This window comes from Sus scrofa, chromosome 13 (assembly GCF_000003025.6).
Source record: "Sus scrofa isolate TJ Tabasco breed Duroc chromosome 13, Sscrofa11.1, whole genome shotgun sequence".
Lineage (NCBI taxonomy): Eukaryota > Metazoa > Chordata > Mammalia > Artiodactyla > Suidae > Sus > Sus scrofa.
The window spans coordinates 29,537,482-29,551,723 of NC_010455.5; the positions used below are offsets into that span (position 1 = coordinate 29,537,482).

The following is a 14,242-nucleotide window of genomic DNA, read 5'->3' on the forward strand; positions in this document are numbered from 1 at the left end:
GATAAAAGCTTCATATTTGTGTGCCTGACAAATGAGGTAAATGCTGGGCTTTTACATTAGAAATTAGGAGTCAATGATATTGAGAAACTACTCATGACTTTGGACATATTTAATAACAAACTAAATGATGTGGAACACAAAAATGTGAGGTTAGAGTGTTACTGAACTCGAGCTTGGCTGCTCATTGCTCAAGAATCCAATACCAAGAGACAAACATTGGGTTAAAGAAAAGATAGCTTTGTTAAGGAAGCCTGCAATCCTGGGGAGGAGGGAGATTCATCCCAAAGAACCAAGCCCCCAGGTTTCGTTTGGAGATTGTATAGGGAAAAGAGGAAGGGGCCACATGCTGGGGAGGAGGCAGTCTTCTGTTTTCAGAGATGATTGTCTCTACCATGCAGTTCCAAGCAGCCATCAGTTCTCACTTGCGCTTGGAATACTATCGGACCCATAAATCTCTGGTCAGCTGGAGAATAAGGAACAAGGGTAAAGCTGATAGAAAAACGAATCTTCACTCTTTTTTTTTTTTTTTGGCTTTTTAGGGCCGCACCCACAGCATAAGGAAGTTCCCAGGCTAGGGGTCTAATTGGAGCTACAGCTGCCGGCCTATGCCACAGCCGCAGCCACGCCAGATCCTAGGCGCGTCTGCGACCTACACTCCAGCTCACAGTAATGCCAGATCCTGAACCCACAGAGCAAGGCCAGGGATTGAACCCGCAACCTCATGGTTTTTAGTCGGATGCATTTCCACTGAGCCACGATGGGAACTCTCGAATCTTCAATCTTGATATGCATCAAGTTTTCTCCATCAGCAGCAAGCTAATGGTAGAAATTAGGCATAATAATAATTAAGAAATAGATCTGGAACAATGTTGAGTTGCTGAGAATCTCTAGTATCAGTCTCACTTCCTCAGTTACAATCCCCACTGTCAGATTTTTTTCCTTCCCAGTGTCAATCCCCACTGGGGAAAAGGGTGAAAATCCATCATCTGTCACTTCTTCAGGATGAGCATGGATGACAAAAGATTCTTAGAGTGGAAGAATCTGATGTAAGAAATATTCTTTGGTTCCCAGACATGTTGGTCGAGATTCCAAAAGAGGCATCTTCATTACCAATCTTTTAAGCAATTGTTTTGCAAAGAGTCATCACGCCAATTATGACCCACTTGACTAGAAGATAAAACCCCACAATAATTAGTAAAAGAGTTACTCCCAATGTTAGGATTCCTTCAACCACTGACATAATCTTAGAGGGAATCCAAGAAAATAGGTTAGTAACCCAATGGGAGTATGGTGGTCTAAGGTCTGTTGGAGCCAGGTGGCCTATTGGGTCAGAATGATCTTGATTGTTTTAAGCACAGTTAATCTTCAACATCAGGGTCAGCTGGTTCCCATTCTCTTGAGGCAAATTCTTGGAATTGTGCAAGCCATAGATTTGGTACTGCTCAACATGGAGCAGCTTATGTCATGGCTACACTCTGGTCATCATGCAGTTAGCTTTTTTCCTCTGGTGGCAGTTACAGTATCTGCAGCACAGCTCAGGAATGTGCATCAAACACTGTTATCTATATCTTTCAAGGAGGAATTAAAGATTCTGTGACTCTATTGTCCTAATCATTAACTGTTTAAGCCTGCTCTTTTGTGACTCAGGGGAGGCCTAGGAGACTATAGGTTTTCTACAGAAAGGAGACAAAGGAACATATGGAAGGGTTGTTGTACCTGGAAGGGTCCTACAGGGTCCTGTTTCAAGAGGACTCCAGCTAGGGGATGCACCTCTCCAGGACAGCTTTGAGGACTTCACACTTCACAGAACCATCAAAGAAGTGCTTTTAGGGTAACCCAGGACACAGCTGAATCTGGGGTTAATTCTGGGTTTGTGGGAAGAGGCCACTCTGATGGTGCTGGGAAACTGATGAAATGCAACGAAACCCAGTGACAAGGCTGAAATCCCAGGCCAGACTGCCTGTTTCCCAGAACTTTTTCCAGGAGCAGGCCTGGCATCTCAACAGGTATCCCAGCCATCAGTCCCCCAGGAAGGCAACGAGCTCCTGCCACACACTGGCACTTCCCTGCCAGCCTCCCCTTGCTCCACACCCCACCCCTGGCGCCAGCAGCACTTCCTTCCAGCCTTGCTAGTAATTCAGGAATTTACACCCAAGAGGTCAGTAGCAAATCCCCCAGCCCAGCCCCCTCTCCTGACCCTGAACTTCTGGATTACCTGCCTCCTAGCCTTTCCCTCCCAGTGGCGGACACACATCCTTCTTGATCACCTTAGTCTGCCCGGGACTTCAACACACCTTTCTTGGGAAAGCACGCTTCAAGAAATAAAGCTTTTCAATAAAAGATCAAACGCCTTGAGAAATTACGGGGTGTGCAGGTTTTTCCACCATTCCTCCAACCTGGAATCACCACCCCACGTCATAACGGGTTTGCTTTTTTTCTTCTTCTTCTTTAAAAGAGTAAGTCTAATGGTAGAGACATCAGGGCTAATTAATCTCAGTTTAACGAGACCCAACCTTTTCCTTCTCTCTTTGTTTGGCTGCTTCACCGCCCCTCAAGCTCCTCACCTCCACCCCCAAGTGTTTAAGCATTGTAATGCACACGGGCCTCCGCCTCCCCGCCCACCGGAGGGCCGGTCCCCGCCGCCCTGGGGGCTTGGGCTGAGGGAGGAGAAACTCCCTGAAGGTTACCGTCAAAGCGTGTATTGGGACCAACCTGTGTGAGGAACCCCCCAGTTTCCCTGGACATCCTGGCTCCTGCTTCTTCTAAGACCTTCTGGGGGAAGCATATTCTAACCTGGGATAGTTTTCTTTTCAAATTCCCATTTTCACTTCAGAAAATTGGTGTTTTCCTTTGGGTGTTTTGGCAATGACTGTGAATTAAATTCAGGCATATATATATACATGTTTTTCCTTCTAAATTGTTAGGAGCCCTGGATCGAAAGAAGATGGAGCGCTTCTCTTCCAGGTAGGAACTGATCTTGAGTGTGAATTTTGATCACTAGAGATTGCCAGTTTAGGAAATCTTCAACACTTCTCTGTCGTCTGATTTCATCTCATTCAAAAACTGCTGTTTTTCCGAAAGACCTGGACCTTAAAGTTACATCCACCTTTGCCACTGGCTTTTAACATCTTCAGTTGGGTTACTGGCTCTGCCTATGAAATAACTAGTGTTTTCCTACTTTCTTATAAAAAAAAGGGGTCAATATTACAACGAAATTAAAAATCTGCTTCTAAGAAGGTTAAAGGTATGGACAAGTTTTCAATATTTGGGAACAGTTAAGAATAATGAGAAACTTTTTAACTTTGATCATCTTTTAAATGACTGGCTGAAATGAAATAGTGTGTAAAATGTGATTTGTCAATTATGCACAATGTCATCCAGCCATTTAAAATTCTTGTGTGAAAACTATGCAGGAGAAAAGCATATGTTATGTGAAATAGAAGATAAAAGATTGATAGCTCCTTAAGATTATATACATATGAGGACATTAGCATTAGGTAGATTTTATTCTCATTTTTCTTTATGCTGTTCCATGAATTTGCCCACTTAAGAAGAAAGGAAAAAGAGAAAAGTGTTGCTTGCTTTTCTCTTTCTCCCTAGTGGCTTTGTGAGCAGAACACCCAGGTGTTAACTCGAAAGGGATTTTATTAGCTTTGTTTTGCTAATGGAGGTCTGATTTCCTCTTCCTAGTGTGATTTTGATCGTGGCCTTTTCCAAAGCAGTTGAACTGGGATTAGTTGCTGGTAAGAGACTGTTTTTGTGATCACTAGCAATTTTCCCGCAGCCTGAAATACAGATTCCCAGAGTTGATTTTGTCGTTCAGGATTGGGCCACCGTGGACATGCCCGTCTGTCACCGGGAGACCTGGCCCTCAGCGATGACAGCCTTCAGTCCCAGGAGGAGCCTGCAATTCGTCATCGACCTTCCCAGTTTGTACCATCCACGGGAATCCAGAACAGTAAGACCTACCTGCCTTAGATTACAGTGTGGTCTCACTGTCCTGGTCCTTCACATGTTTCCTGAGTGTCTTTTTGACATTCAAGTGGGCACCTACCTGATTCGGGAGCTGAGTGGATGGCTAGACTTGTTTTGATTACAGAGGCGAGACAGGCGTTGTGTACTTCACCTCCCTGGAGCTCAGTTTTCCTCACCTGATCTCACTTCACACTGGGGACTCTGGGTACCGCCACTGGCCTTTGTGAGAAAAAAGAGTTCTCTGCTCAAAAACACAGGTAGCAGAAGGAACCCTAAAAAGTAGGGTCTTATTCTGTGAGGTTTACAATGTTTAGATATCTGCAAACATTGGGAGAGATTAAGCCCTCATCTCTGTGTTAACCTTTGTTTACGGGAGCTCAGACGTTCAGTCCCTCCACTCTCAGCCACCTCTTCTTACGTTTCAGGTAAGGAGCTAAACAGAACCTGCTGTCTGAATGGGGGGACCTGCATGCTGGGGTCCTTTTGTGCTTGCCCTCCTTCCTTCTATGGACGAAACTGTGAGCATGACAGGCGCAAAGAGTAAGCCACTGCAAGGGGCTAGGGGTGGAGAGGAGAGGGAAAGAGAAGTGGGCATTTAAAATTTGCATGTCTGTTCATTCTCAGGAACTGCGGGTCTGTGCCCCATGATACCTGGCTGCCCAGGAAGTGTTCCATGTGTAAATGCTGGCATGGCCAGCTTCGCTGCCTTCCTCAGTCATTCCTACCTGGTTGTGGTAAGCGGCAGGTCCCCCTTTTTCCCTTTCAGGTTAGTTAGTTGCTTGTAGACACTTAAAAACACTCACCTCTCTTAACTTACCTCATGGCTTGTGTGAGACTGGCAGTCAAAGGTCAGCTTGTAAAAGCTCCAAGGACTCTAAATGGGCCCATCACCTTGGCATCCTTGATTTTTACTTTCTCAAAATCTGGCAAGTTGTGCTGCTTTTAGATGGAAAGTTATTCCAAGTCTATTCAATGTTTTATAGTGTGTGAAATTCTATAAAGGAAAATAAACAAGAAAAGACTTGGCCTCTTCAACACCCAGAGAAGCTTGCTGGTGTTCCTTTCCTTGGGTGGGAAGACCTAGACAAAGTTTCAAGGTGACAGCTCAGTGCCCGCCCCACAGTAGGGTTGGGGTACCCAACTCCAGTTATTGCCCTTCAATTCCACCAGATGCTTGACCTCACTCCTTTAGGAACTTCATGGATACTAAAAGGCACCTGTATGGCACTCCCTGGTGATTGGTTTTAGAACCCTTTCATCCTACTGGTTTTTTGTTGTTGTTTTAACTAATTTGAGGAAAATAATGACAGAAGGGCCAGAATGGACTGGAAGTTTGAGATTAGCAGAAGCAAACTATTACATATAGAATGGATAAACAACAAGGTCCTATGAATAGAACAAAGAACCATGTTCAGTATCCTGCAATAAACCATAGTGGAAAAGAATATGAAAAAGTATGTGTGTGTATATAAATATATATATTCATATGTATATGAAAAATATATATAATATTTCATACATGATTCATATATGAATATGTCATATATATATGAATCACTTTGCTATACAGCATAAATTAACAACATTATAAATCAACTATACTCCAATAAAATAATTTTTTTCTAATAAAGGCAAGGACATAGAGGAGAAGAAGAGGAGAGGGTTATGCTCCCTACCCCAATCTGAGCCAGATTTCTAGGGCCACCCTGTTCAGAAGCCTCTCCTAGTTCTGACCCAGTAGATGTTAGAAATTAAAAATGTTTGACAAATTGAAATGAAAGCAAATGCTTCATTGAGTACAAGACAGGACCCCTGATGCAAAAGATATATCCTTTTGCATTGGGTGAAATCAGGCCCAGGAGAGGCAACTGGCAAGTAAGTGTGGGTGGAACGACTGTACAGGAGGTGACCATATTTTCTCCCTAAAATATATGGGACCAGGAATGTGTCAGCAATTGCAGGCATCACTGGCTGGAGTATATTACCAGATGTGAGAGCATGTATCCAGGGAAGACCAAATTAACTGTAGGCCCATGGCTAATTTTGTCAAAATATTTTTTTCAGAGGAGTCCAATTCTACATAATCGGTATTATTGATCCCATAAGCACACTGTACTCATCAAATATTGGGCCCTAACTGATTTGGGGTGCTTTTAGATGTGCCATGTGTGTGGGCAACAGGATAAAGTGCTAGAGGAATTTCCATTAATGACCAAGTGTCCCTACCTTCCAGATGGCCATGTGATGGATGAGCACCTCACAGCTTCCAGGAATCCAGAATTAACAATGTCTGCATGCGCTTTTTTGCTACCTGGCATCTGCCTTGCCATACAGAGTTATTACTAATCCACAATTTGCATACAACATTTATCATGCAAATTTCATGACCTGTAAAGGGTTTCTCTCCACTGTCCTGAGAGATGAGCATTTTTTGTTAGTTGCCCTGAGTAGTGAATAGATTTCCATATGGTCCCTAGCATTTCCTTTAAGTACCAACTACTTTTCCTCTACCCTGCCCTCTCCAAAAAATGTAGGCCATATCCTTGGCCCAAATCCTGTGTTTCTTGACACATATAACTCTACCAAGTGTTTATTAATATTTTCCTTTAAACAACTGAATTCTATCTTCAGATTATTAAAGGTTACTCCTAATGTAGGACTAAGCATAAACTTTGAGTAGGGTTGATCAATCAATTAAAATAATATCTTAAAAAGGAAAGGAAAGGAAGCACCTGTGGGGGGGGGTGGCAAAGGAGAAGGGAGGGAGCAGATACTAGAGGTGTGAGACAGGATGTGGGGATGATGGAAGTGTGCCTGTGACCCCTGGGAGACTAGGTAGAAAAGTGGGAGCAAATGAGAGGGGCTTTAGAAAATAAAATGGATTACCTGATGGATGATTGCATGGGCACAGAGAAGCAAGTTAAAAAGCAAAGATGAAGGGCAAGTTTCTATCATCTATAGGAAGCTATATAAGATTAGGACACCTCTGTTTTCTCAAGGATATGTAAAGAAAATGAAGTATCCTCAAAGAAAAATTCTATCTAAATGTCTCCCACAAGACTGCTTAATGAATTATGTTTTCTCCATTCTATGCAACTATTTTAATGGTTGTAAAAGAGAAAATGTTCACATTTAGTTGTAAACCAGGTGATAAAACTATACATCGTATAGTTCATCTTAAAAATACATTGTATATCTGGTGTGCCCAGTAAAAGTGGGAAGTACATCGACCACTACGTGAACTGTGGTTATTTCTAGGTGGTGGGATTTTTCTTCCATGCGCTTTCCCGTTTTCCATAAAGCTGTGTTGTATCTGTTTTCATGTGGAATGTGATGTCTACAGAAGGCTTAAAACTAAGGAAACGAAGAGTCAAGAGCTCAGGGCAGTGCCCAGTTTTGTTTGGCTTGTGGTATGTGTGTGCTTTGCTGTAAGGGACAAGATTACATTATTTAGAGACTGCTGGATCCACAATTCATGTTTTTCCAAATTAATGGCCTACAGATGAAAAACTCCAAATGAGTGGGATTTTTTTTGCCATGTCCAATGGATAAGAGGCAAAATGGGATAAGCAGGGGAACAGTGAGGGATACCCCAGGGAACTCAGAGTGTTAGGGTGGGTTGCCTAGTAGGGAGGGCTGGTCTGGCCACTCACTGGCAGTGGGACCCAGTTTCCCATGTTCAGTGGCATTAAACACATTCACATAATTGGACAACCATCACCACCATCCATTCCACAACTTTTTCATCTTCCCAAGCCAAAATTCGGTAAACAATAACTCCCCATTCCTCCCCCCTGAAGCCCCTGGCAGCCACTAGTCTACTTTCTATACCCATGAATTTATCCCAGACACTTCATATAAGCAGAGTCATCTAAAATCATGAACTAGAGGTACATTTTGGGAAATGGTGTTCAAGGAGATACAAAAGACTCCAGATTCTACCCTCAAAAGGCTTATAGACTTCTCAGAGCAAAGTGTCTGCATGGGAACCAATAGACACCTGGGTCCACACTGGCAGGAAAGCATTTTGCCCTTAGACCTTGTTATTCTATGGTGGGTGGACTTGCCCTGGTTCACTCAAAACACTTGCTGACCTAGAAGCCTGACCACAGAGACAGGTTTACTGCACAAGGACTCAACCTTAACCTTGAGGTATAACCACCTTTAAAATACATCTTAATAGAAAGAATTTTTAGAGAGTTCCCCTTGTGGCTCAGCGGTAACAAACCCACTGGTATCGGTTTGATTCCTGGCCCCATTCTTTGGGTTAAGGATACAGCATTGTGGTAAGCTGCAGTATAGGTCACAGATACGGCTCAGATCTGGTGGGGTGTAGGCCAGCAGCTGCAGCTCTGATTCCGACCCCTAAGGGCCTGGGAACTTCCATACACCACAGGCGTAGCCCTAGAGAAAAAAAAAATTTATTTTTTTATGACATGAAATGTGTAAGGCAAAATGTCAGGTGAGAAAGGCAAGTGTGGCCTCAACTAGAATTTTTTTTTTTTTTTTTTTGTCTTTTTGTCTTCTAGGGCCACACCGGCAGCATATGGACCACACCGGCAGCATATGGAGGTTCCCAGGCTAGAGGTCTAATCAGAGCTGTAGCCACTGGCCTATGCCAGAGCCACAGCAACGCAAGATTCGAGCCACGTCTGCAACCTACACCACAGTTCACGGCAACACAGGATCCTTAACCCACTGATGGAGGCCAGAGGTCGAGCCTGCAACCTCATGGTTCCTAGTCAGATTCATTAACCACTGAGCCACGACAGGAACTTCTCAACTAGAAATCTTAAAAGGCGAGCAACATGAAAATACTGAAGTTGTCTCCAAGTAGGAGGATAAACTTCAAGGGGGACAGGAAGTCCCCACCCCGACCCTACAGCCATCTCAGGGCACAGCTGATGAGTGCCAGTCCTTTCCCCACTCCAAGTTCCTTAGCCAAAGCCGGTGCCTCTGCTGCTCTAGGTGGCTCACCTGGTGGAGTCTGCATGGATTCCTGAGGAGTCTGCATCCCCGGTCACCAGGCCCTTCTCAGGCTGTGGCTTCAGTACCTGCCCACTGACCATCCAAATGGGCAGGGAGGACCAAGATGTGCCCTGGGAATCCCCACAGCAAGCAATCTTAAGGGTTCTGTCCTAAGGAGGAAGCTTCTCCCTGCCTAGGTTCCTTTCAGCCAACAGCAATTTCCAGAGTCACAGTCCTGAGCCATTAACAGCCAACACTTCCTTCTGATTCATCCCCCAGTGAGTCATGCCTCCCTGTGGGCCCCACTCCCCACTATCTTCTCACACACTGTCTGCTTTCCTGCTGCTTCTGTAACACTGAATAATTGGCTTCCCTGTAGGTAACTCGTGTGGTCCATAATCACTTATCCTTCTGCCTTATGTGATGTTATAAAACCTGTGGGTCATTTCACACACCAGTTTATTCAGAGAATACACACCCAACAATTGATGGTGAATTTCCTCCTTTTCCCAGCTTACGCATTAATCAGGGACCATGAGCTAGTTCCATTTACTAGTGAATATTCTCCTTTAAGGGACCCTCTCTAACCTTAACAAGGTCCTAAAACAACCAAAGACAAAAAAAAGCGGACAGGGGGCGTGGAGAGCTCAGGGAGCCTGACTACCAGACACCCTCCCTGCGAGAAGACCTCCTATCCCAGGTGCCTCTGCAGCGAGTGTGGTGGTCCACATCAACACATCCCCTTCCCTCCAGAGGGCTTGGAGCTATGACTTTGTAATTTTTATTTTATTTTTATTGTTGTCTTTTTAGGGCCAAACCCACAGCATATAGAGGTTCCCAGGCTAGGGGTTGAATCAGAGCTGTAGCCGCCAGCCTACACCACAGCCATAGCAATGCAGGATCTGAGCCACGTCTGCAACCTACATCACAGCTCACAGCAACGCCAGATCCTTAAACCACTGAGTGAGGCCAGGGATTGAACCCTTGTCCTCACGGATGCTAGTTGGGTTCGTGAAACACTGAGCCATGATGGGAACTCCACTGGAGTTATGACTTCTTTTTCTAAAAGAAAAAGTCTAATCGGCTACAGCTCCGATTAGACCCCTAGCTTGGGAACCTCTATATGCCACAGGTGTGGCCCTAGAAAAAGACAAAAAGACAAAAACAAACAAACAACAACAAAACAAAAATCAGAAAGCCCCACCAGGTAGAAGAAGTTAACTATGTGCCGACCACAAGCACATGGACCCCGGACGGTTGGAACCAGGTTGATGATGTTGACTCTCAATTACCTCACCACCAACCAATCAGAACACCCATGAGGTGATCACATACCCTGCAACCCTCTCCCTCACCCTGTCTTTAAGAACCTTTCCCTGTGGAATCTAATAAAAAAAAAAAAAAAAAAAAAAGGAGTTCCTGTCTTGGCAATAGAAACGAATCCAACTAGGAACCACAAGGTTGCAGGTTCAATCCCTGGCCTATGCGGGAAAAGAATATGAAAATAGATATATGTATGTGTATAACTGATTTACTTTGCTGTACACCTGAAACTAACGCAACGTTGTAAGTCAACTATACTCCAGTAAAATTTATCAAAAAAGAAAAGTTTCTCAGAAAGCCAACGGGAAGTTTGGGTTTTCTAAGCACTAGCTGCGTGGGCTCCTTGCTTGGCGTCCTATAATAAATGCTGCACTTTCCTTCACCACAACTTGATGTTAGTAGACTGGCTTTCCTGGGCAATTGCAAGTAGACCTGAGTTTGTTTGGGTAGCAGTAAGTGACAAACAAATCCTTGGAAGAGTAAGTGAAGGAGCCTTGCCCTGTATTGTTATATTGCAAGGTTTTGTTTTTAGGGCTCTTACTTCTTTAATCAGCTACATTATAAGACAGTGTTAGAGCTGCTGACCCCACCAGAGCCCTCACCTCTGAAGGAGCTAGGCATGTCACACACAGAGCCACATGTTACCTTTCCTCCAGCTGCTGTCATGACCACAGTACAGCAATGACTGCACATTCCCCAAGTCCCTTGGGACCCAGGAGAGGTCTGGAGCCCACACAGGCGAGAAGTAAGGAAGTGAGCTGGACCCTGAGCAGTGCCTGGAGCACAGTGTCCATCTGGCCTCCAGGGTCTGTTCTGCCCACTGCTTCAGAGTTGAGTGACTCAGGGTAACTCAGGGAGCTGCTGCTGCACCTGCAGAGGGATGATGACAGGTGCCTGGCAAGGAAAACGCCTAGAGGTTCTCAGTAAACCAGCTGTCCTTGTCTTTATCATCACTGCACATAAACCAGTATTTATTAGGCAAATGCCATGAATACAATGTGTGGTATGACAAATATATAACCAGGCTATATACTGCTAAGGAGGCCTTCAGTCACCAAAGGGCCAGGCAGTGGTGATTGATGAGGGTTTTGAGTCTCTACTGCCTTGTGTGGAAACTTTCTTAACAAGGCAAACTGCCTCTAGAAACTCAGCAGTGCTGGGGTTTGCTGTGGAGAAAACCCAGTGGTTCTGTGACGGTGGGAGGACGTTAAATCTCTAGATCTCACTTTCCTTGTCTCTACACCAGGGATGATATCAATACCCATGATCAAAGGATCCTTGTGAGGATGACGTAAGAGCAAGAGTGGGCAAGGGCCCCCTGGACTGCATCCTGCACCCAGTAAGGACACAATGCCTCATTTAGAGTCAGGACTCAGGACAGTGCTGGGCACCACCCAGGATCTGCCTCCAACACAGGAAGCGTAGGGGTGGGAGCAAGTGACTCAAAACCAAAACTGGCTCATGTCCCCTAGGTCCCTCCCTGGCCTGGACATGAGGCCCAAGGCACATCATGTCACTCTTCAGTTTCTTACCGATGAATTGAGACCGGCTGACACATGGGCTCCAAAACCTCTGTGGCTCTGACTTTTCAAGTTTCTCACAGTTGTCTGGAACTTGTGCAAGATGGTTTCCGACTTGTCACCTAAGAGCACAAAACCAATGCCATCTAGAGGGACCACCACAGAACTTTCTCTGCCCTCTCCCTAACTTCCTGTATCTGACAGGCTTTCTCATTGCTTCATCAAGGCTTTTTTCCTCCACTTCCTTCCTGAATTCTTCTTCTTCTTCTTTTTCTTTTGAGGGTTGCAGGAACCTCCTGAGGCATATGGAGATTCCCAGGCTAGGGGTTGAATCAGAGCTATAGCCACTGGCCTACACCACAGTCATAGCAATGCCAGAGCCTTAACCCACTGAGCAAGGCCAGGGATTGAATCTGTGTCCTCATGGATGCTAGTCAGATTTGTTAACCACTAAGCCACGATGAGAACTCCTCTCTCTCTCTCTCTCCCTCTCCCTCTCCCTCTCTCTCTCTCTCTCGTTCATGTTATGGCTGCACTCACAGCACGTGGAAGTTCCTGGGCCAGGGATTGAATCCAAACTGCAGCTGAGACCTATGCCATGGCTGCAGCAACACTGGATGTTTCAACCCACTGCACCAGGCCAGGGATTGAACCTGAGCCTCCCCAGCGACCTGAGCCACTGCAGTCAGATTCCTAACCCACTGCACCACAAGGAAACTCCCTTCCTGACTTCTTAGTCTGCTCGCTTTCTGCTTGGTGAACTTTTCCCAAACTCTCATGTTAGCACCTTCACAGCCTTTCCTCTCTCATTTGAATTTTTCATCTATATTACACTTTTTTCCCGTCTTTTTCAGAGTGTGGTTGAGGTGCCATCCTCACCCTAGAGATGATGTCTCAGCTCTTCAACTGCCCCTCACTCGAACTGCCTGGCATTTGGACCGATGGATGACCACATTCTAGGTTCTCTGGCTCATGACCATCCCTTTAAGACATGTCACAGAATATGAACTAGGAGGGGGTTTGCTGGCAAGTGGGTTTCATGGTTTCCTTTTCCTTCTGTGGTCTGTAGGTCTCCCAGTCACTTTTCTGAACCCATAGACTTGTTGTAAATGGCCTGGCAACCTGAGATCTCTGCTCTGAAACAGAAGGAGCTCTTTGGAGGTGAGGACCAGGGGCTGCTGTCTTGGCTGCAGTGAGGTCCAGAAGCAAGTCAGTCCATTACTGCAGGCCCTTCCAGGTGCCCCCAGGGTCAGCAAGGCCCCTCTGGGTTACAAAAGGATAGTCTGTCTCTTTTCGGAGGGAGACAAGATCTGGCCTGCTTGGCCTTTGTCTCAGGCCTAAAGTAGAGGCAAGCCTGCCCTGTGGCAGGTCAACTGCCTCTACCTGGAAGTTTAGAAAACACAGCTCAGATCCACTCCTTGAACGTGATGCTCAGACAGCCTTTGACATAGCAATGTTAGCCCCCAAAATTGTAGCTTCCAATACCTGTCCATCTCTTGTGGGCTTACTCTGCCAGGAAGTCTGCTGGAAAACTTGTACATACATGATCCCATTTGATGATTTCAATTGTAGTGTTGGGTAACTATCGTTACCTTCATCTCACAGAGAAAGACACTGAGACTCAGAGAGGGTGACTAACCTACCTAGGCCACACCACTGGTAGGTGAAGATGGACTCCAAGAATGACTCCACCTTCCAGCTCCTGAAATCCCATGCTACATTATAGCTCTCCATCCCCAGCATCATCTCATTCCAAAATGTGGGTTTGGATCAAATGAAATCTAATGTTACTATTTTTCTTTAAGCAAACAAACATTTAGCAGGGAGGAAAAACAAACAAACAGACAAAAACATGTTCGCCGTATGCAAAGTATTGTCCAAGGTGCCTGGGCCCAACATACCAGGACACATAAGACATAACCTCCACAGACCATGGAGCCCCAAAAAGACAGCTACACAAAGGGAACAAGCACAGAGCAGGAGGTGCTGAGTATGGAGCTACTGGAAATAGTCAAGTTCACAGTTCAAATCTGAAACAATCACTCTGTGGGTATAAATTCTCACCTTATGCTACAGGACACATCTCATCACTACAGCCAGCAGACCCTTGGCAGGTATTCCAGGAGAGCACAAGGGTGGAGGGAGGCCCTCAGTTCCATCTGCCAGCCTTCTCCCCACCCCATGCAGAGGTGGCCCTGGCTGGTTGCTGGCTCACAGATCACCTGCTATACCCCTGACCAAGGGCATCAGTACACAGCCCCTGCACACGGGCTCTCACTCACACATGTTCTCACTCACCTGCATCCTGGGTAGGTAGTGGAAGAGGAGGCAGATCACACTGCCACCAGCCCACCCCTGTCTCCACGCAGCAAGCCTTGGGCTGGCCAGAGAACCACTGCTTGGTGGTTCACCTCCGCCCTTCCTGAGCTGTACCCTTGAAACACAAGACGTGCTTG

General features: G+C 45.6%; 1 protein-coding gene across 1 annotated transcript; it reads left to right on the forward strand.

Moving 5' to 3' along the window:
* TDGF1 (teratocarcinoma-derived growth factor 1) lies at positions 393 to 7,205 on the forward strand. The gene is made up of 5 exons (XM_013981587.2): positions 393 to 483; positions 3,812 to 3,958; positions 4,401 to 4,515; positions 4,600 to 4,709; positions 6,209 to 7,205. The coding sequence occupies exons 1-5, from the start codon at positions 393 to 395 to the stop codon at positions 6,319 to 6,321; spliced, it is 576 nt and encodes a 191-aa protein (XP_013837041.2). The 3' UTR covers positions 6,322 to 7,205.

Coding starts and splice junctions, on each gene's coding strand:
- TDGF1 (XM_013981587.2), top strand. CDS start 393: ATGCAGTTCCAAGCAGCCATCAGTTCTCACTTGCGCTTGGAATACTAT. Junction 484..3,811: donor CTGGAGAATAAGGAACAAGG/GTAAAGCTGATA, acceptor CCCAGAGTTGAT/TTTGTCGTTCAGGATTGGGC. Junction 3,959..4,400: donor ATCCACGGGAATCCAGAACA/GTAAGACCTACC, acceptor CTTACGTTTCAG/GTAAGGAGCTAAACAGAACC.